A 21,925-nucleotide genomic window follows, 5' to 3' on the forward strand; every position below is an offset into this window, starting at 1 on the left:
GATAGATAGATAGATAGATAGATAGATAGATAGATGGATGCTTTTGTGGAAATGTTGGTGTGCAGCACCATACCTATTCAGGATTATCCGGTGAGATTAAAGGATTAGCGCATTAGAGGAAGTATACACACTCAGATGCTTGTCATGACACACACAAGCAGTGTGAAGCAGTTCTCAGTATGATAGAAGACACAAGACACTTCTCTGCATGAAGCATGAGGTGTGCGTAATGGTGTTGAAAACAACAACAACAACAACAAAAAAAGAGAGAGAGAAATGATATTTGTAATAAAATAATAATGAGAAATGAGGTTGGTGACCATGTTTTTTGGTTTTATTGACTCATGCAGGGATGGATTCACTTCGAAACATAAATCTGCTGTCCCTGCTCCTAGTCACTCTATCTGATCTGTCTCTATGCTTATGCTCAAAGTCACTTACAACAAAAGTCAAAAATACTCAGAAAGTAAATTGTGCACAAAGTTTAACACAAATGAGATGAAATCAAAAAAATCACACATGCACATGCAGGAATCCAAATGTAATCTCTTTCTCACGCACATACACACACACACACACACACACACACACACACACACACACACACACACACACACACACACACACACACACACACACACACACACACACACACACACACCACACTTCTTCTACCTACTGTATCATTCAGATTTCAAACTGAACCCAGACCTGCTGTAATCCTTTCTGTTGGTCCAGATCAATACAAAACCTTACATCCCATCACCATGTGAGACAAACTGGGTAACACATGCAAATAAAAGAAAAAAGGTGAAACCAAAGAAAGGAAATACTGCAAAATACCTATTTATACATATAAACAAACTTAAACAAAAAACGCCTCATGAGAAATGAAACGTGACACACTTCAGAGTTCAGTCTGAGCCAAACTGTGAGGAATGCAGAAATGTTTGTGAATGTGTCAAGCTGTGTTGTTTTGGTGTTTGCTAGAGCTGACATGCGCAGTGTTACCTTTATGTCGGTGCAAACTAAACTATCCTCCTCACAAATCAGACTGAGACACAAGTGCCAAACAGTCCCAGAACTCTAGAGATTCTCCAAACACACATGAGATTATGCCAGCCAAGCACATTACCTCATTGACGCCTGCTCCGAAATTAAAAATTGAACAAAATGAACAGATACTTAGTAAAGAAAAAGGTATTTTTTAAAAGATACTAGGTAAGGTTGCTTGACCAGAATAGTATATTATTTTTTTAATCACCAGCTCTGCTAGCTGAGCATGCAATTCAAATTTTGGTTCAAAAAATAAATACTGTACTCTGAACTCACACGCACACACACACACACACTGATTTAATATGCACAAAAAATCCTGCTTACTATTTGCAACCTTACTAGTCTCAAAGTCTAAAAGAGTACTATTATTCTTTGTTCTGTCGGACTACTAGCTGTTCCTTCCACACGTTGTTGTAAACTATTAGATGGGAGGACCGGTGTGTGCATATGTATGTGTGTGCGTGCAAAAAAACAAACAAACACTCTTGTCTGTTCAATCTCTGGAGTTGATCCTCAGTGTGAAGGAAACTCGTCCAGCAAACTTGTCTCGTTCACTGCCTTCGGGAATGTTGTTGGAGTTGATTTTGCACTCCACATTGACGTCCTCATTCCTGGTGATGTTGAGGAACTTAACGGCCACTAGAGGCTGAGAGTAGTTCACCTGCAGAAGAAGAAGATACCAGAGGGAAACTTTGTGAGAACAATCATTATAGGCTGTTTTATTTTCCCTTTATACATTGTAAAAAATGCAAGGTGCCACACAATTTGTTATATATATATATATATATATATATATATATATATATATATATATATATATATATATATTTTTTTTTTTTTTTTTTTTAAAGTGTAGGGCAAAGATTTGTGTACATACATTTATATACTGTAATCGGTGTCAATGAAGTTACCATATATGGTTCTTTACTCCAAAAAGGGCTAGTAAAGCTAGTCTAATAAAAGCTATCTTGTTTTATAAGTCAGTGTTCTACTTTTATTGGAGTTGTTTTGGGTTGCATTATTTTGATGTTGCATAAAAAACACTGTGTAGGAATTTGAAGATGCGCATAAATTACTTAAAATGTGCATAAACATATATTGTAGTACTTTTTGATTTATTAATATTTGATTGATATTGTATAATCTAAAACTTCGCCAGCTGCATAAGACCAAGTTCTGAATATGTAATTAATAATTTGAATGGAACGTCAATGTGTTATCTAAATGCAAATTTATAAACATATAACATTTTTAAAAATTCAATTCAATACTTTTTTATTTCTCAATTATTTCCTAATTTCATTAAGTTCTCACTACCATAATTTTACAAGTGAAATATATAACCATAGTTACCCAAAAAGGTGTAGTCCAAAGCCTGGTTTGTTATGCCTACTCTGTAAACATTATTGTCACTTTCTGCTAAATTTAATGACACAGAATAAACACAAGTACATTAAACGTGTCTCAAAATGTATTGACATGTTTGCAAACATACAAGATTACCGAAATACACAATACAGCAAATATTCCAATTATGACTACATTGATAGTTATTTAATACTGAGTCATTAAACTCATTTTTCTTAAATTTGCAAAGTGAGCTACATAATTTTTTCCCCTTATCCCATATATTTCATAGATTAACCCTATTTGATGTATTTGTACACTATTTGACGTATTTCGTCACTTTGGAATTATGAGGTTCTGTCTGCGTTCTAAATGATGTTGAGATATTGAGTTTCAAAGTTTTTGCGTTCCATAGAAAACAGTATGTGTGTAACATTTGTTTATTAAGGAAAAAGTCTTAGAATGTAAACAACTTATATAAAAAACATCCCATAACGTAAATAAGCTGTCATTCAACAGGAATATGTCAATAACTCAATATTGACAAAAATGCCAGAATCTTATAATTCTAAGGTGACGATTTGTACACTTTTTTTAGCTTTATAATTCTTACCTTTGTTTTTTTAAACATACACAGTCCTATTAAATTATTCTGAGTTTTTCTTATTCTTAACAGTGTCTCAATACAATTTGTACTTATTAAAAACTTTGTACATTGTCTGCACTATACACAATTTTTAACCAGAAATTGGGTAACATCTGGACAAAACCAGTTTATTTTTCAAGTTAAAATTATAGGACCAAATACATTAAATTAATCATTTGTTTGTTGGGTCATAACAATCAGCCCTTTTAACAATGAAAAAATAAAACATTTAAGAAACGTATTGCTCGCTTTTGCAGTTTGTAATGATTGTAAATGAATGACCCCGGCTCACACAATAATAAAAGTAAGACAATAGTTTACTTTAAAACAATAAAGTATGGCACTATGAGTGAAAAATACAATGTGTAAAGAGTATGTTCATTCAGTTTATGTGTTGTTCTATTTAAAATTGCCATTGATTTGGACATTTCTGTTTTTACATGATTAATATGTGCAGTCTGCATTGCAGTGTCAAATTCAGAGTGAAACTGAGTTTAGAAAAGAAAACAGCGTATAGGATTATTCTGTCAACAGCAAATGCGGAGTTATTTCAACCCAAAATTGGATGAAATCTGGACAAACCCAGCCACTGGGTTACACTTTTAAATTAAAATTATAGCCTAATTTAATTAAGTTTGTCCATACTTTACCCAATTTTGGGTTGAAATAACCCAGCATTGTTTTAGAGCATAGCATTAAATTTAGATTTTAAGATTGTGAGGAATTTGTTATTCATTTTATTCATATCTCTTTGAATAAAAATAAAAATGGTGAATGTTTTTTTTGTTTTTTTTTGTTAAGTGTGTATTGTACAAGTGTGTGTGTTGGTGTGTGTGTGTGTGTGTGTGTGTGTGTGTTGTACAGTACCTGCGCTTTCTTGCCATAGTATGGATAGTACATGAGGTTGAAGGTGCCATTAGGGGGATAGTATGCCAGTTCACCAAGTTTATCTGAATCATCAGTCTACAGACAGAGAAACATTGTTAGTTCACCGCAGCTTTTGATCTGATCAATATCAGCCTGTTCTAATATCAAAACTGCTATTGCTACAAATATTTAATAAATATTCAGAAACACTACAGCAATCGTCCCTTGAGTTGATCTTATGCTGGAATAATTTAGCATATGATCCGTCTGTGTGAATAATCATTTTATTTTCTGCTGCTAAAATGTGCAGTTTTTAACTGTATCATGAAGATGTGAGCCTGGACCACAACACCAGTTTTAAGCTGGACGGGTATATGTACATTGCATCAATCAAAATGACAGATTTTTATTTTAGGGAAAAATCATTGGAATATTTAGTCAACATCGTGTTTCATGAAGATATTTTGTAATTTTCCTGCTGTACATAGACTAAAAACATACTTTTGCTGTTTGTCCAAACTACTTATTTAAAATAAGCTGAAACAACACAATTCTTGAGGTTTATGAGGGACAACTTAATTGTTTTATGTTCAACCCACTTAAAGATGTATAAACTAATAAGTTAACTTAATTCCTTCATGCTGTCCCAACACAAATCGATCATGTGGAACCCAACATTTTTACAGTGTATATCGAAACTGTATCTTTTATTAGTAATGTGCATTGCTAAACACTTCTTAAGATGATTTAATAGGTGATTTTCTCAGCATTTAGATTTTTTGAACCCTCGGATTCCAGATATTCAAATAGTTTTATCTCTGTCAAATATTGTCCTATCCTAACAAACCATACATCAGGGGTTCTCAATCTTGGTCCTGGAGGTCCGCCGGTGTCCTGCCAATTTTAGCTCCAACCCCAATCAGACACACCTTGTTTAGCTAATCAAGCTCTGAAAAAAGTGATAAGTTAACTAAAGCGTGTCAACAAATTGCCCTTAAAAGCAACAAGTTGACTTTACAAAAATAAAATAAACCCATTGAAACTTGAAACTGTTAAGTTTAAGAACTGTTAATTTTTATAATTATGCTAATTATGCTCAGCTAATCCCTTTTTACTGTGTCAGACTATTTTAGAACATCTCTTTTTTTAAATAATTATTGTATTGATCACAATATTAAATATTTGATGCTTCATTAACTCTATAAAAGATACTATTAAAGCCTGTGTTGAATTTAGAAGAAGTCTGGAAGAGCAGATTAATTTTACCGTATGTCATTTTGCTAGATACAGAAAAGCTGGGGAAAAAATCTAATATAATAAAGCTGTACTGGAAAAAAAGTGATTAGTTTACTTTTATTTAAAAAAATTACAATAGGTTTACTTACATTATTTTGTAAAGTTAGCTGTAAATTGGTTTACTCGCTTTAAGTAACTAATCACTTTTTATAGTTGAGGGTTTCTAGAAAAATCCTTGCAGGTGTGTTGAGGCAGATTGTAGCTAAACTCTGCAGAACACTGGACCTCCTAAGGCAATTGGTTTACTCGCTTTAAGTAACCAATCACTTTTTACAGTGTACAGACTTTCAAAATTGTTCATCAATCTCAAAAGATTTTGGGCATAAATCTAAACAATATTGGACAAGTGTATGAGGAGAGAGTCATAAAGAAGGCTATGTCCACTTGAGCAGATGAGAACCACCCACTTTATTTAAAGTTTTACCTCTTGCCATCAGGCATTTGATCCAACTGTAGTTGGGTTACTAAACAAGCTTTAAGTGATTATTGTATTGTTTACTGTTATGTTATGTGGTGGAGTGTGACTTGTTGCTGTCAACTGTAGGCTATTGTTGTAAACCTAATTGCCCTTCGGGGACAATAAAGATATTCTAATCCAATCTAATCTAATCCAGGACAGAGTTTGAGAATGCCTGCTATACATCAATACAAGATTATCTCTTGGACACTTATGACTAGTTTTGTGGTCCAGGGGCACAAATCAGCTTGATAAAATGAAGTTTGCTTCACACTACAGAATATCAAAGCTGTTGCATAAACTATATTGCAAATGTTTTGCATTAAAAAAATGATTATTCTTGATTCTGTCTAGTTTATTCTTACCCACTCATCTTTCCCAACTTTGTATTTCTGACAAGAATGGAGGGGAGAACAGATGAGACACAAAAAACAAAACAAATGAAACATGAATGGAGATGATGAGCAATGGTGTAAACAATACATTTTGAACAAACACTGAAACAACACTGAAAACAACAATGATATGACAACAACAACAACAACAAAAAAGGAAGAATACAGATGGGGAAATGGTGGGTCAGGGTATGAAATCCTCAGAGCAAGATAAAAGCATGGAAGAGTAAATTGTGATCGATCAGAGAACTGGATTGAGAAACTTTTCTGCACGAGGCTAAATGGCATCAATGCTTTAAACCACTGCTTGATAACCAGGCAAAACACACATAAACCTGTTTCAGGGATACACTACTGAGAACACTGCGGGAAACTGCTGTATAGCCTGTATTAGGTTGTAATTAAGTAATTACCTGTTAGTTTACTAAATTACTAGTTGCATAGTTAGTTGTTAGTTTAGTAAATTACTAGTTGCATAGTTAGTTGTTAGTTTAGTAAATTACTAGTTGCATAGTTAGTTGCTAGTTTAGTACAGATTATTGCTTCAGTAGGCTAGTTATGTATAGGTTTAAGATAGCTCTTTTGTCCAGTGTTGTGTTCATATTTATAGTATAGTGTAGTTTTGATTATTGCTCCAGTAGGTTAGTATAGGCTTAAGATAGCTCTTACGTCCAGAGTTGTGTTCATATTTATGGTTATATTTATTTTTGTAGCACAGTAATCCAGCTAAACATGACATTTCATTTCACTGTATGTCCAAGTATGTAGTGGAATGACAATCAAGCTCAACTTGACTTGAATGGAAGAAAAATTAACGTAATAAAGATAAAAGTTTGTTACCTGATAATACTGAGCATTATATTTTGCTAGAAACAACCATTTAAATGAATTCATTCACTTTTAATACTTAATTCACTCAAGTACTAAAAACAACACTTGTTGACTTGACTGATGTTATTGGACTTATTCAACTTTTTATCTCAGCTTTATCTCATCTGTTTGCATGTGAATCCTCAGCTCATAGCCGGTCGTGGAAGCTTTTCTGCGAAGCCGGCTGCAGTTCTGATTACCAGCTAATTGAATCCAGCAGTCTTGTTGAATGGCTCATGCAACTTTAACCTGAAATCAATCCCTTTCTGAAAGACTGAAGGATAAGAAGAACGGTAGATGACTGAAACCGAGCGCTCTTACCTTCGCACCACACGTGACATAAGGAGGCTGACCGTCCTTAGCAGGCAACAGACCGATCACCTGCAAAAAAAGAAAGAAAAAAGAGAGAGATTGAAAGATTTGAGATTGAAATGAGAGAGGGAGACACACAGACAATAAATGGAGAGAGATAAAAAGGCCAAATTGGGTCTTAATTGAAAGCCAAAGCAACTCTGATGAATTATTCATCCTAAAGAGGTCTCTGATTCTGTGATTTCAGGTCAAATGTTAATCAATAAAGCCTTAAAGTTTCACAGAATGTTTTGACAGTCTTTCTGGTTTCTTTTATGGACTTTGAACATCTCGGTACGTTTGCAGTCAATAGTGGACAAAAGAGCTCTCGGATTTCATCTAAAAATTCCATGTTTATGTTTCTCAAGATAAACAATAGTCTGAGTGGATCGAAATGACATGAGGGTGAGGAATTAAAAACAGAATTGTCATTTTTGGGTGAACTAATGGTTTACCTGTCATTTGACTGTTGTCTATTATTTAGTTTTTATGTGACGTGAAAGCTGAATAATATATGAAAATAAAAATATGAACCACAGTTGGAGGGTAACAGGCGATGGTGGCAAGAAATGCTACAAAAAAGGCCCATATATATATATATATATATATATATATATATATATATATATATATATATATATATATATATATATATATATATATTTAGAGCTATTAAATTTAGATATGCATCAGATTTATTTTTGCACTTTATTTTTTTTCTTTGCATTAATAAGCAATCACGTATGTTTCTGTTGAGCTTATTAATGCAGTGGCTAGACTGCACAACACACACCAGCCGATTGGTGGAGGGGAGAAAGAGTGATGATTTGCCAATTATGATATGGGGATGGTTAGGAGGCCATAATGGACAGAGGCCAGTGGGCAGATTTGGCCAGGATGCTGGGGTAAAACCCTTACTCTTTTTCAAAGGACATCCTGGGACTTTTAAGGACCACAGAGAGTCAGGACCTCGGTTTAACGTCTTATCCGAAAGACAGCGCTCAATAAGCAGTATAGAGTCCCTGTCACTAAACTGGGGCATTAGGACCCACACAGACCACAGGTTGAGCACCCCCTGCTGGCCTCACTAACACCACTTCCGGCAGCAACCTAGCTTTCCCATGTGGTCTCCTATCTAGGTACTGACCGGGCGCAGCCCTGCTTAGTTTCAGTGGGCGACCATGTGAGAGTTGCAGAGAGCTAACTGCCGGCAACTGACTGTTGGTAATCTGTAATCAAAATTCATCCTTTGTTTGCACTCTGGAATGGCTGTCCTTCTCTGATGACAGCTTGGGCGAAATATGCTTAGCCACAACCCTCTAACTATTGGTTTACTGTAAGTAAAACCCTGCCCCCAACTCAATATTCCATTTCAGTAAAAAATACATCATCATACTGAAATAAAAATCCAGCAACTTCCTGTTCACAAAGACCATAAAAATATTGTGGGTTCATCTGTTTGCCTGTATGCTTCATCCGTAAGAAGTGTATTAAATTTAATATTTAACATGATAATGTCTTAATACATTAAGCAATGCTTGGACTCGTGGAGCTTCGCATCAATAGACTTGCTCTTCAGTGTTTAAACCACACTGAACTGAACTAAACTGAACTTCAACTCTAAAAACTGGACTGACAGTTTCAATTTACTAGAACTTCTATGTTAAGCTGCTTTGACACAATCTACATTGTAAAAGCGCTAAAGATGAAATGAATTGAATGTCACTTTTAAGTGCTTTTGAATGTCTCAGTTTCTAGTGATTGAAATACTGGCTCTCTAGATGGCTCACAAGTAGCCAAAACCTTCTGTCTGTTCACGTTTCTTTGTTTCAATATTTTTGTAGAGTAATATAAATATCTGTAGCTTTAAACAAATCGAAACGTCACTGGATTTTATGACAATCCTGTGAACGTTTTGCCCTCCAGTTGTTCACTCCATCCCTGTGACTGAAAACTCTAAATATACCCAACCCTTTTAACTTTTCGGATATAGATTGATATGTTTCTGAGTCTCTATGGTGTTTCTCATCTTACACGGTTGAGCTTGATGATGATGCAGGGTTTGCCTTCATCGTAACCATAGAAGCGATCCGTGATCCCTGAGCATTTCTCCAGTATAGAGCGCTTGAACTGGCAGGAACGTTTGGGAAAGTTCTTCAAACCGCCGCTGTCCTCCTGGATGAAAAACTGATCCGGTTTACACTCATAGTTCTTCTGTGTCTGGACTGTGTCGTTGTAGGCTGCACAAAAGAAACAACAGGACATGACTTTGTGCAAACTTCTGCTACACAATCATTTCAAATCGACAAACATGAGTACATCCTCAGTCCATCTTCCAAAGCTTCATGTGTTTCAGTTTACGGTGAGCCTATATTAAGTGTCTAAATTTAGAGTATTTTTAAGATCTGTTGGATCCAAGGAGCTCAGATCATGCTTGACTCTTCATATAACAGAATTAGCAAGAAGCATATTTATATTCGAAGAGTTCAGATGCAAAAACCATCTGAAATTTCCATCAAAAATAAAAAACTTTCTCAGCTTGTTTTGTTTATGTTGAAATATTTTACTTTAAAGACCACACTGTCAGAAAAAAGGGTACGGTTGGGGTACATTTGTGAACACTTGGGGTACAAATGGTGAAGTTGTACCCTCAAGGGTTCAAAGTAGCACCCTAAGATACTTATATGTACCATTTAAGGGTAAAAATGGTACAAATATGTTCCCAACTGTCAAAGGGTCCATGTTTGGGCCATTTAAGGCCCAAAGAAAGGTACAATCACTTGTGTGAAAAATGAGCAAGTCAACGTGTATGAAATGGTCCTTCATTTATGTCATGAGTTGTTGGTTATTTGGAAGAAATGCACAAAAAACTGTACATTATAAATTTAATTATTTAATTATATAAACATGGCCTTATAAATATTATAAATTAATATTTTTGATTTAAGAAAATGTTAACATAAATCCCCCTAAATGTAAAGTGAAATGGCTTATTATACACAGACTTTCTTTGATTATCAGATTTAATAAACTACTAGAATGGACATACAAGTATAAAGTAGATGTATACAATAGGAATTAAAGGTAACCAGTTGGTAAACAAAGACAGAGTACAACATTGTAGCAATAATAAATAAATTAATTAATAAAACAATTATAAAACGTAACAGAATAATACTGCCAAAATAATACAGCTGAGAACAAATAATAGATTTATAAGACCAAAAGCTGGCCGTTAGATATACACAACATGTATTAAATATAATGTTTTAACTACAAGGGGAAGATTAAATCCAGCGGCAGATCCGAGATTGACTGGCCGAAGTAAATGCTGCTGTCGGCGGGGGAGAGAATCATAAAACTCCCGCTGACAGAGTCCGCTTTCACTGAAGCACGTTGTCAAAGAAGCGCTGTCTTTTTAAATAAACTGCCGATTCGAGTTTAAAATAACTACATTCTCGCCTGAAATACTCTTAAAACTACATTTTGTGACACATTAGATGATATTTTTTTAAACTTGCGGGTCTGCAAAGCGGGGATTGTCCATTGACTTTCGCTTAGCATTAGCAGGCAGCTAGCAGATTTGAATTCGTGTTGTCCAATAGGATTTTGCCCGCGCCGTGCATTCATAATGCGAGCTGATTACGTGCGACGGTTAATCTCCAGCTGTTGCACTGTTCTGACGCTCTTCTCGCCGCCGATGGAGGATGGACCTGAAGGACGCAAAGAAGCTGGAATACGCTCGTGAAGACGAAGCACAGACATTTGCAGGTACGTTTAATGTTAAATAACTTATTGTAAATATCCGTTGGGTCGTATTCAATTCATAATTGACGTTACTTTGCCTTGTGTATGTAACTTTGTTATGATTACCGTCGAGTTACCTGCCGCGTGAGGGAACCCTTTTGTAATTTAAGGTTGACCAGAAATAAAAATATGATTTTTTACATAACCTGGCCATGAGACAGAGCTCGAGACGCTGAAAAAACAGCGGTGAAACGTCCAGAGAAACAGTTCAAACACATTTCGTTTTGTTTGGATAATGTTGTTAAGCCTTTATTGCATACGTTATTTATAAATTCAGAATTTTCTCAGTGTTGGGAAGCTAACGTTAACGTTCATGCTAACGTTCATGTTTAATCAGGACAGGAGTGAAGTTAATGCCTGTCCCCTTTATGTCTGAAACAATATAACTTTAGTTTATGCATATCTCGACCCACGTTCATTTATAGCAGTTGTATTTTGTAACGTTACATATTTAAATAACGTTATAAACGCATGTTCAAGAGAGTCATAATCATCTGTCGTGTCAGATCGAGGTGCAGGTCTTTATCAAACCTTTGAGTTGCTAATTTAAAGCTTTTTTTTGTTTGCTGTTAACCTCAAGTTCACACCGATCATGATTTTTTTTTATTTCAGAAAATGAAGTGGACGAGGAAGCAGTAGTGTAATAACGTAAGTATTTAGTATTTTGTCTTTCATCTGTTTGTTAATAATTTTATTTATATATATATATATATATATATATATATATATATATATATATATATATATATATGTGTGTGTGTGTATATACTTTTCCCCTAGGAATTCATTGTGCAGTCTTAAATTTAATCTCCCTTTTTCTATGAACTGTAAAGTGAAGTGTTAAAGTTAAATTTGAATTTTTATGATTGTCAGTATTTTTGACTTATATTTGATCCAATAGGTGATTCCTGCAATTGGTGAGGATGCATCATCTTTTGAGGGTAATGCGAATGTCCTGCGTATCCAGTGAAATAAGGTGTGTGACCCTTTATTAAAAACACCCTTGTCAGTGAGATCCCACATTTTAAATCAGTTCTCAGTTTAAATTAAATGTTTAATGTCAGTATAAGCCAAAGTGTAGGATCAAATGACTATTATAAATGTTATGACTATTGTAAAAATATTAAAATTTTCAAGCTTTGTGGCGAACACATATGTGCATTCAAGCTTACAACTATTTGTACAGTGATAACTAAAGGGAAATGGCAACAAACAATGTTAGATATAGTTTTTATTTAAAGTGAATCACTAATTTCCTTTTTGTTTATTATAGTCATGGTGAACCTGACTGAATGCATTCATCAACCATCTCCAACCAAGTCAGAGCTTCAAGGGCAGCTTGTGCTAAAGGTGCCTGAGCTTGATTAAGAAAAAAAGCATCTCCACTGGCCAAAGTCTACAAAAAAGCAGGAGAATAGAAGTTTGCAGATGATCTAACAGGTATTAACATAAAACTTGCATAATAGTAATTTTGCAGATCAAACCTTTATTTCTTGGATGGGATCATTAAGTGCCTTTTCAAGCTGCATTTAGAAAGTTCAAACTCATATGCCTTATATACAAACCCTTTATATAGAGAACATTTCTCAATGTTTTTCTTTAAAATGTAATTCATAAAAATACATTAAGTATCTTTTATTCAGCATTTGCTAAACGTTCCAATATTTTTTTCTTTATTTTAAAAACGGGTCCTTTTATATTATTAAATTATTTAAGAGTACTTTGTTAATTTTTTGTCTTTATTTTATTTTAAGGTGGTGCAGTGGGTAGCACGATCGCCTCACATCAAGAAGGTTGCTTTTTCGTGACTCGGCTGGGTCAGTTGGCATTTCTGTGTGGAGTTTGCATGTTCTCCCCATGTTGATGTGGGTTTCCTCCAGGTGCTCCGGTTTCCTCCACAAGTCCAAGTCCAACAAGTCCAAAGACCTGCTACAGGTGAATTGGGTAAACTAAATTGGCCATATGTATGTGTGTGAATAAGTGTGTATGGGTGTTTTCCAGTGATGGGTTGCAGCTAGAAGGGCATCCGCTGCGTAAAACGCGTGCTAGATAGGTTGGCGGTTCATTCCACTGTGGCGACCCCAGATTAATAAAGGGACTAAGCCAAAAATAAAATAAATAAATGGATGATTTTATTTTACAATAGATTCAGACTTTCGTGCTGCTCTTATTCTGCTCCCCCATATCTTTAAAGAGAAAGTTGATTGCTTACAGTAATTACACTGGAAGAGGTTTGGGTACTGTTGGTTAAACACTTTGTAATACTCTGATAGATGTTATGCAGTTCTGACAGATTTTACATTGTTTATTGATGTCTTTTTTCTTTTTCTTTTCACAGTGGGATGATGATGATGCTCCCTACCCACCTCTACAGATGGTTAAAAGTCCTTTGCAAACTGTTGGACAATAGGAGTTAAAATGCATTATTACATCCTTCGCCGTTTACTGTGTTTTCAACTTGGCTTATCCACGCTACATAAAGAATGCAAAGGATGAACATCAGCAACTCCCTGAGATGGAACAACAATTTAAATTTAAACATCAGCAATGGTGTGAAGATGGTGATCCAAAATTACAAGAAAAACAAATCAGTGCAGCTGTCCGAGAGAACTGGTTTTGCTGGGTCTGCATCAAACAGCAATGCTTGGATCTTTGCATTTACTTTTTTGCATGCGTTTCGAGTCTGCATCAGTATTTTAAGACTAGCAGCTATTGACATTTCAATAACATTGCCCAAATCAACTGAGAAGCACAAGATGACACAATGCTAAGAATTTTTTCCGCCCAACATCTTTGATGAGATTGACACATTCAGGTGTTCAAATTGAACTGTTTTTGTGAGCATGTGAGACTGCTAATGGAGAAGAAATGACTCCTTCCTAATGAAATACATTTTAAATGTCAATACTGCACTGGTTTCTGTGTGGCAAGTTTATAATACTGCTGTTGTATGATTCATATTTCCATGCAAATACACTAGGAGTTGACTTTGAATGGGGTGTTATAAACCAAGACAGATGGACTTTCAGGCTCTTGAAACATACTCTGCTGATAAACTGTTTAAGAATGTTTAGAAATTTAAATCAAATGTGTAATACTGTTTGATCAAATGTGTTTTTGAGATCTAAAATGATTAAGGGTATACAGTAAGTGACATGTTTCAATTTACTGTATGGAAAAAGATTGCTTTGAGATTCTTGATGCTTTTAGAAAAATGTAGAATGCAGTGCACTAACAAAAATATACTTCATGAGGTCTAGTGCTGTTTTAGAAAGATTACTTTGTTACATTGGTAAAAATGCTCAGTGAAATGGGATGTACTGGTGTTAAAAAATAATATTAAGCTTTTTTGCTGTTTCATAAAATGTTTTAAAATGTTTAAGCAGCTATTTTTTAAGTTTATGCATCTGGTAGGACATTGTGATAGTTTAAAACTTTCATCCTCTAAAAAGGTGAGAATGTAATTTTTTTGAATCTTTCAATGAGTGTTTGTGATAAAATGTTACAAGTATAAAAGTACAATTATCGTGCAGTTTGTACCAGTTTGTACTCATGGAAAAATATTGCTTTTTATTATTTTAAAATGATGTAATGTTTAAACATTCATCCTGTAAAAATGTTGATATTTAATGTTTAATAAATGTGATAAATGAAATTTAATGTGTTGTTTATGGAGTACAAGTCTGAAATGAAAGGGTACAAAATTCATCCCTATGGAGGAAAAATTGTACCTTTTTTAAAGGTACATTTTTGCACCATAGCCCAAGTAAGGTACAAATTAGTCAGCAGAGGTACATATTTGACCCATTAAGGTACATACTGCTAGGGTACAAATATGTACCCATGTGAAAGGGTACAACAGGTGTACCCTTGAGGGTACTGCCCCAGTGACAAGCCATTGTACCCCTAAAGGTACAAATTTTGCACATTTTTTCTGACAGTGCAGGAAAAGGACTTCTTTTCTTTGGGATGAATTGGGATACACACAAGAGCCTGATAAAAATGCTCATTTTGGAGAAAAATTTTAGGTTTTTGCCTGTAAGCTCTTCATTTATTAACCACTAGATTTTCAGAAGTTAGATACCGTAGCTTTAATCAAATGCCTAATGTCTATATTTACTGTGCAATACATGCAGCATTAGGGTTGTTAAATAAACGCACGTGAGAGGAAGTTATTGAGAGCCTGCACGTATCTTTCCCAGGTCTCTGTGTACTCGGTGGTATAAGCAATCTCCAGCTGCTCTCCTTTAGGTCTGATCATCATCCCTGCAAAACATCAAATAAACAAAAGAGAGGAGGAGAAGGAACAGGCAGCGGCTATGAGTGTCTGCTTGCTTACATTTATTATATTTTTGAAAGTCAAAGAGGTTGATTAATGGCCCAAATAGTAAATGGTCATTTCACTGCAATTTAAATATGGTAAAAGGTGTGCAGAAACAGATTTATTGTGGTTATAATTAATATAGTGATCAAGTGGAACACATATTATATGCATATGTGTGTTTGTGTGTGTGTGTACCTGGAGTTGAAAGTCTGTCCTGGTATGTTGGTCTGTGGTCATCGAGGGTCTGCAGCATTACGTACATGGTGAGAGTAAACAATCCAGCCAGGAATATGTAGAATGCCAGATAAAACAGCAGAATCAGACCTGCAAAAAAAAAACAAAAAAAAAAAAAACACACACACACAATCAAATAAACACACAGCAAAGGCAAACAATAAAAAGAGAAATGGAGACTTATGCAAAATAATAAATATCTCTGAAATACTGGTCAAACTTAACACTTAAATATATAATTATTTCACCTGGACTGCTGGCTATATTATTATATTTATATGAAGATAATTTCTTCTTCTTCTTCTTCTTCTTCTTCTTCTTCTTCTTCTTCTTATTATTATTATTATTACAACTTACAGCTTGCAACCTAAACATCACACTTAAACAAAAATAACCCATATTTTAGATGCCACTGAGCATTTTTGACAGTCAGATACTTTTCAGGTAGCTTTTTAAAAACAATTACTACCACTGTTATATCACTAACTACAGTCCAAGTGGAACAGCATTTTTGAAATACATCAAATCAATTAAAAACATTAATAATAGTAACATGTAGTATAGGTCATACATTTGATTTAAGTTATTTGATACTATAAAACAAGGTATAGTGTTATGATTGCATGTTAATGGCAAAGACTAAAGCAGAAAAGTGCAATGCGCACAATATGGTGGAATAGGTCCCGCCTCCTAAATATAAGAGCCAATCGCACGCTGGTAAAGTCACTCTAAAATATCACTTGTGTAAATGTTATTTGACTTATTTGATGGCAATATTTTTGATTAATGATATGAAATACCTTAAAGACCATTTCAGTACTGGGATGTCACTGGCCCATGAAAATTTCCTGCTTGTTATCAAACTATTTCAAAACTGTAGCCAATTCAATCACATCTTAATGTTAAAACAGCTGTCATAACATTATTTATCAATACATGGACCTTTTTGGATTCTCAGAAGCTATGGAAATAAAAAATGTAAAATAGGACATACGTTAGGACCATTGTTATTGTTTACATCCCTCAAAATGATCTATATAAACTGAGTTGGTCTTATATGACCGAATGCACCCTGAGATGTTGCACATATGGCTGTCGAATGAACAGATAATCCTTCAAATGTACTTTGACACAATCATGTAAACAGCATTGACACAATCATGACACCAGATTGTCCAATCATCCACAAATTGCATGTATTCTATCAGTCCTGCACAAGCTTGGTTTGCAGCGACAATTACTGGACACTTGTTAATCATGGTTCACAGTATATATGTATGTTAACATATGGTCAAAGCTGAATTTTTGTGCTCCATTTTTTAGATTTTCAGTTTACACAGATTTTGCTCTGCACATTAACTCATCAGCTTACATTCTGTTGGCTTTTTATAGATGAATATATTAATGCGCTGGTTCTCAGGTTTAATTAACCTCACATTTTAAATTTGTATAGCAAATAATATAACTGGAATTTACTGCTATCATTTACTTTCCCTTTATTTGTTTCACACCTGTTTGACTTTTGAACACAAAAGAAGATATTTTGAAGAAAGATAAAAACCTGTGACCACTGACTTCCATACAGTACAGTACAGTATGTTTTCCTAGTACACTGTAAAAAAGTGATTAGTTACTTAAAGGGAGCAAACCAATTGCCTTAAAAGAAACAAGTTGACTTTACAAATATAATGTAAGTAATCCCATTGTAACTTGAAACTGTTAAGCTGACTTAATTTTTGTAATTATGCAAATTGTACTCACTTTTTAAAGTCAACTAATCCTTTTTGACAGTGTCAGATTATTTTAGCCTTTTTTTTCCAAATAATTACTGCAATTATTATAATATTACATATTTGATGCTTCATTAAGTCTATAAAATCTACAATTATAGCCTGTATTGAATTTAGAAGACACACTGGTGTCTGGAAAAGCAGATTAATTTTCGTCACTCTCATTTTGCTAGATACAGAAAAGCTGGAAAAAAACAAGTGTTATAAATGTGTATTGGAAAAAAGTGATCACTTTTATTTAAAACAAAGTGAACACAATTTGCATAATTATACAAATTAAGACAACTTAACAGTTTCAAGTTACAATGACTTTACTTACATTATTTTTCTAAAGTCAACTTGTTTCTTTTAAAGCAATTGGTTCATTCAGTTTAATAATCACTTTTTTTTTCAGTGTATGGAAGTCAATGGTTACAGGTTTCCAGGTTTCTTCAAAATATCTTTTGTGTTCAACATAAAAAAGAAACCAGTAGATTTGAAACCAATTATGAATGAGTAAATAATAAAAATATACATATATTTTTGGGTCAACTATCCCTTTAAAATAAAATGGCACTAATTTAGGCTACATTTTTAAACCGAAGACTATAAGGAGAAATGATTTCACCAGCATAATACTTACTACTCTTGAGTACTTTTAGAAGGGCTTACTCTACTTAAACTACATTTTTGAGTAATGGTAGTTTTACTTGAGTATGATTTTTTCTGCCTGATCTCACGAGGAACCGTAAGTATTTTACATTTTGTTAGTGTAGAACTAATTTGTACGAATTCGTACGAATTTAGTCGTACAAAAATGTATGATTTTAAAAAGGAGGCGTGGCACCCCACCCCTAACCATCATTGGGTGATGAGCAAATCGTAGTAAATTGTATGAATTTCAAACGAATTGGCCACTAAATCAAAAAGTTACGAACTGCCGTGAGATTGCGTTGGATTTTTTTTAGTACTCTTTCCATCACTGCTGACAGACGAACTCCAAAGGATCAAATCTGCACAGCAGTCTATAAACATCTGGCACACAGCATGTGGGCCAAACATGGCCCTGGTTTTGCAGAGGTGGCATTGTCTTTGAGGCGGCACACAATACTTGGGCCAAATGTAAAATGTAGTATTTGGGCCAGATGTTAATAATTGACCCACATTTGAAATCTTGAGCAATGCTTTATGGGTTTATCAATTTTATTGCAGTCGTGACACACCAATATATATGGCCCAGTTCAGGCCCAGTTATGGATTATTAACTTGCCTGAGACTTGGCCAAGATATGGTCCATGTTTGGCCTTTGTCTAAAAGCCAGACTTGTTCCAGTCATGTACCGTAATTCACTACGGCATGTGGGCCAAGTAAAAGCTGATTGTGTGAGCCAGAGTTAGGCCAGAGATATTTTGCTATGTGGGTGACAATGAACAAGCACATATTTCCTATTCCTACACATAAAAGTATTTTTGTTGGTAGTTTTTGTTAGACATAATATGCAACAATGGGATTGTTTTTACTGTACTGTAAAAAATGCAGGGTTCTACATAAGTGATTTGTGCAAGAACAACATGAAGGAATTAAGTTAGCTCATCAGTTTTTACACATTTAAGTGAATTGAACATAAAAGTTACTCAGAAATTGTGTTGTTTCAGCTTAATTTATGTAAGCAGTTTAAACAAACAGCAAATGTCATTTTTTGAATGTACTTCTACTGATGTAACTTGGAAAAGAGACAAGACTAGTAGTCTAATCCTCTTAAGTTTTGACCTCAGCACCCAATCTCCTCCACTCATTCATATATTTATACACACATTCACTTACATGCATTCATACTTTTACGCACACATTTCCCTTACAGGAAGTCTGGTAATCCTGCCTGGTAAATGTCTGCTCTGTGACAACTGAATTAGAGCGGGGCAGATGTGGGTTAAGAGGGGTGAAAGGTGGAGTGATGATGACAGAAGGAGGAGAGGAGGCCAGATTAAATCACAAGGGGGATTTTCAGAGAATACATGCTTTAGAAACAGCAGAGTAGCGTTGTGTCTCTGTAAGCATTTATTCAAACTATGACGACTTATATATTTATCATACTCTTGATTATTACTGTATGTCCACACTATTTTGTGGTATAGAGTTACAGGTTTTTGGCATGACATGTAGGGAGAAAGTCAGAGATGTTTCGTCATAAGATATATAATGTCAACATCTCAGTTTAGTTTAGATTATTGTGAATGTAGAGTCTGGCAATTGTTTTTGGAGTCTTTGCTGATGTAAATTAAAGAGGGAGTCATTTACAATGAAATACCTTTTTAGAGTGTTTATGAGTTTTCAATTTTGTATGGTAGGTAACATCATATATATATGATATATATATATATATATATATATATATATATAAATAAGAGTTCACACTTAGCTGATGTCAACTCTTGAAAATCAAAATCAAAAAGCTTATATCCATCAAAAGCTTGTTTGGCATGCTGTCTCAGGAGAGAGGCCTGAGCTCAAGAGATCCTCGAGCCCAGGGCTCCCTCCCGTTTGGACCCCAAAAACTCCCCAGCTGCAGTAGCTCAGGGAACACTTGAGAAGTAGGGAGCTAGACAAGTGCCTGATTTGCTAAATCTATTATGCAATATGTATAACTTTGAATGGTGGGAGGAAACCGAAGAACCCGGAGGAAACCCATGCGGACACGGGGAGATTATACAAACTCCTCACAGAAACACCCACTGGCCTGACAGGGACCAGGGCCGGCAGTGTTCTTGCTGTGGGGCTAATAGTGCTAACCACTGGGCTGCCGTGCCGCCCGATCTATGGAAAAGGAGGAGAATGGGGAGGAAAGGGGTTTTCTTCCAGATGATTTAAAAATTCTTATATACTGTGCATGCTGTTAGTGTTTTTTTGGTCATTTTAATATATATATATAAATATATAGATACATGTTTTATAAAATGTTTAGTTTGTTTTACTTTATTGTTATTTAATTTTCTTTGGCTCAATCAACAAAACAAATTAATAATGATATGTGATATGTGACAGAACAAAAAGACAATTTTGATAGTATTTTAATGTTTTAACAGTGTTTTGTCATGGTTAATAGAAAATATTGTGATATAGCATTTCATTCATTCATTCATTTTCCTTTAGCTTAGTCCCTTATTTATTAGGGGTCGCCACAGTGGAAGGAACCACCAACTATTTTAGCATATGTTTTATGCAGCGGATGCTCTTCCAGCCACAACCCAGTACCATGAGACACCAATACACCCTTTTATTCACAATTACAAATACACCCAATATACATTCACCAGCGACAATTTAGTTCATCCAATTCTGAATTTACTGCATGTCTTAGGACTGAGGGGGACTTGAGGGACAGTGCTAACCACTGAGCCACCGTGCCAACCGATAAAACGTTCCAATTTAATTTCGAATATTTTACCCATTTTAATATATATGGAATTTAAAAAAAGAAAAATGATTACGAATATACTATCATTTCAAAATGTGTTTACTGTAAGTAACTGGTTTAAGCCATTTTATTTTACAAATAGTTTGAGAGTGAAATGAATATTCACTCAAATATTTAATACTTAATAATCATATACACAACGGATTTGTCAAGTCTTAACTGTTTTACTGTATTCTGATTCCTTTCATTCAGGCCTTGGTTATAAGAAACATTGTGTAATACGATTACAAATTAAAAACCTTACTATTTCAAGAATGATTTCCAAAAGACTATGTGACATGAAATTCAGCTTTGAATTACAGAGATGAATTACATTGTACAAAATAAATGCTGATTTGATGATCAAGAAAAATTTCTTAGAAGATTTTTGCTAAAAAATTATCTGATTTTTCAAAATCTTTTGAAAAAATTTTTTTCCAAATGGACAAAATTGATTTATTATGAAGAGTTTATATGCAAAAACCTCTAATGGCCAAACAAAATTTGCCATCTGAAACAAGCATTTTTCTTAACCGCCAATTTTTATGTTCAGTTATTTCACTTTACAGGCAATGGAAATACCATATTCATCGCCATAAAAGTGAAATTATTTAACCTACACACAAGAGTCTGAGAAAAAATGCAGATTTTAAAAGAAAAGTGTTTAAAAGTTTTTGAATCTAAACCCATTCATTCATTCATTTTCTTTTCGGCTTAGTCCCTTTATCAATCAGGGGTTGCCACAGCGAAATGAACCACCAACTTATCCAGCATATGTTTTACGCAGTGGATTCTCTTCCAGCTGCAACCCATCATTTTGATACACCCATACACTTTTACATTCACACACATACACTACAGACAATTTAGCATATTCAATTCACTTAAAGCACATGTCTTTGGACTGTGGGGGAAACCGGAGCACCCGGAAGAAACCAACGTGAACATGGGGAGAAAATGCAAACTCCACACAAAAATGCCAACTGACCCAGCCGGTGCTCGAACCAGCGGCCTTCTTGCTGTAAGGCAATCGTGCCACACACTGCCAC

The 21,925-nt window shown here is 34.6% G+C and overlaps 1 protein-coding gene and 1 long non-coding RNA gene across 4 annotated transcripts in view; one reads left to right on the plus strand and one right to left on the minus strand.

Moving 5' to 3' along the window:
* Positions 1 to 312: 312 nt before the first annotated feature.
* atp1b2b (ATPase Na+/K+ transporting subunit beta 2b) overlaps positions 313 to 21,925 on the minus strand; it is a 31,492-nt gene continuing 9,879 nt past the window's right edge. Inside the window, 7 exon segments of one of the 2 annotated variants that reach the window (NM_131838.2) lie at positions 313 to 1,720; positions 3,920 to 4,015; positions 6,038 to 6,064; positions 7,259 to 7,318; positions 9,323 to 9,528; positions 15,257 to 15,361; positions 15,615 to 15,743. In NM_131838.2, coding sequence (NP_571913.1) covers positions 1,553 to 1,720; positions 3,920 to 4,015; positions 6,038 to 6,064; positions 7,259 to 7,318; positions 9,323 to 9,528; positions 15,257 to 15,361; positions 15,615 to 15,743 — 791 coding nt within the window. In that variant the 3' untranslated portion in view covers positions 313 to 1,552. 2 annotated transcript variants of the gene reach the window in all.
* On the plus strand, positions 10,942 to 14,750 carry LOC101885954 (uncharacterized). Of its 2 annotated transcripts, none has more exons than XR_011015551.2 (6): positions 10,942 to 11,059; positions 11,708 to 11,743; positions 11,997 to 12,071; positions 12,369 to 12,535; positions 12,850 to 13,039; positions 13,434 to 14,750. It is a non-coding gene; the product is annotated as an uncharacterized lncRNA (long non-coding RNA). The 2 variants fall into 2 exon arrangements; XR_223575.6 differs by having other exon boundaries at positions 12,850 to 13,030.

This window comes from Danio rerio, chromosome 5 (assembly GCF_049306965.1).
Source record: "Danio rerio strain Tuebingen ecotype United States chromosome 5, GRCz12tu, whole genome shotgun sequence".
In the NCBI taxonomy this organism is placed as follows: Eukaryota; Metazoa; Chordata; class Actinopteri; order Cypriniformes; family Danionidae; genus Danio; species Danio rerio.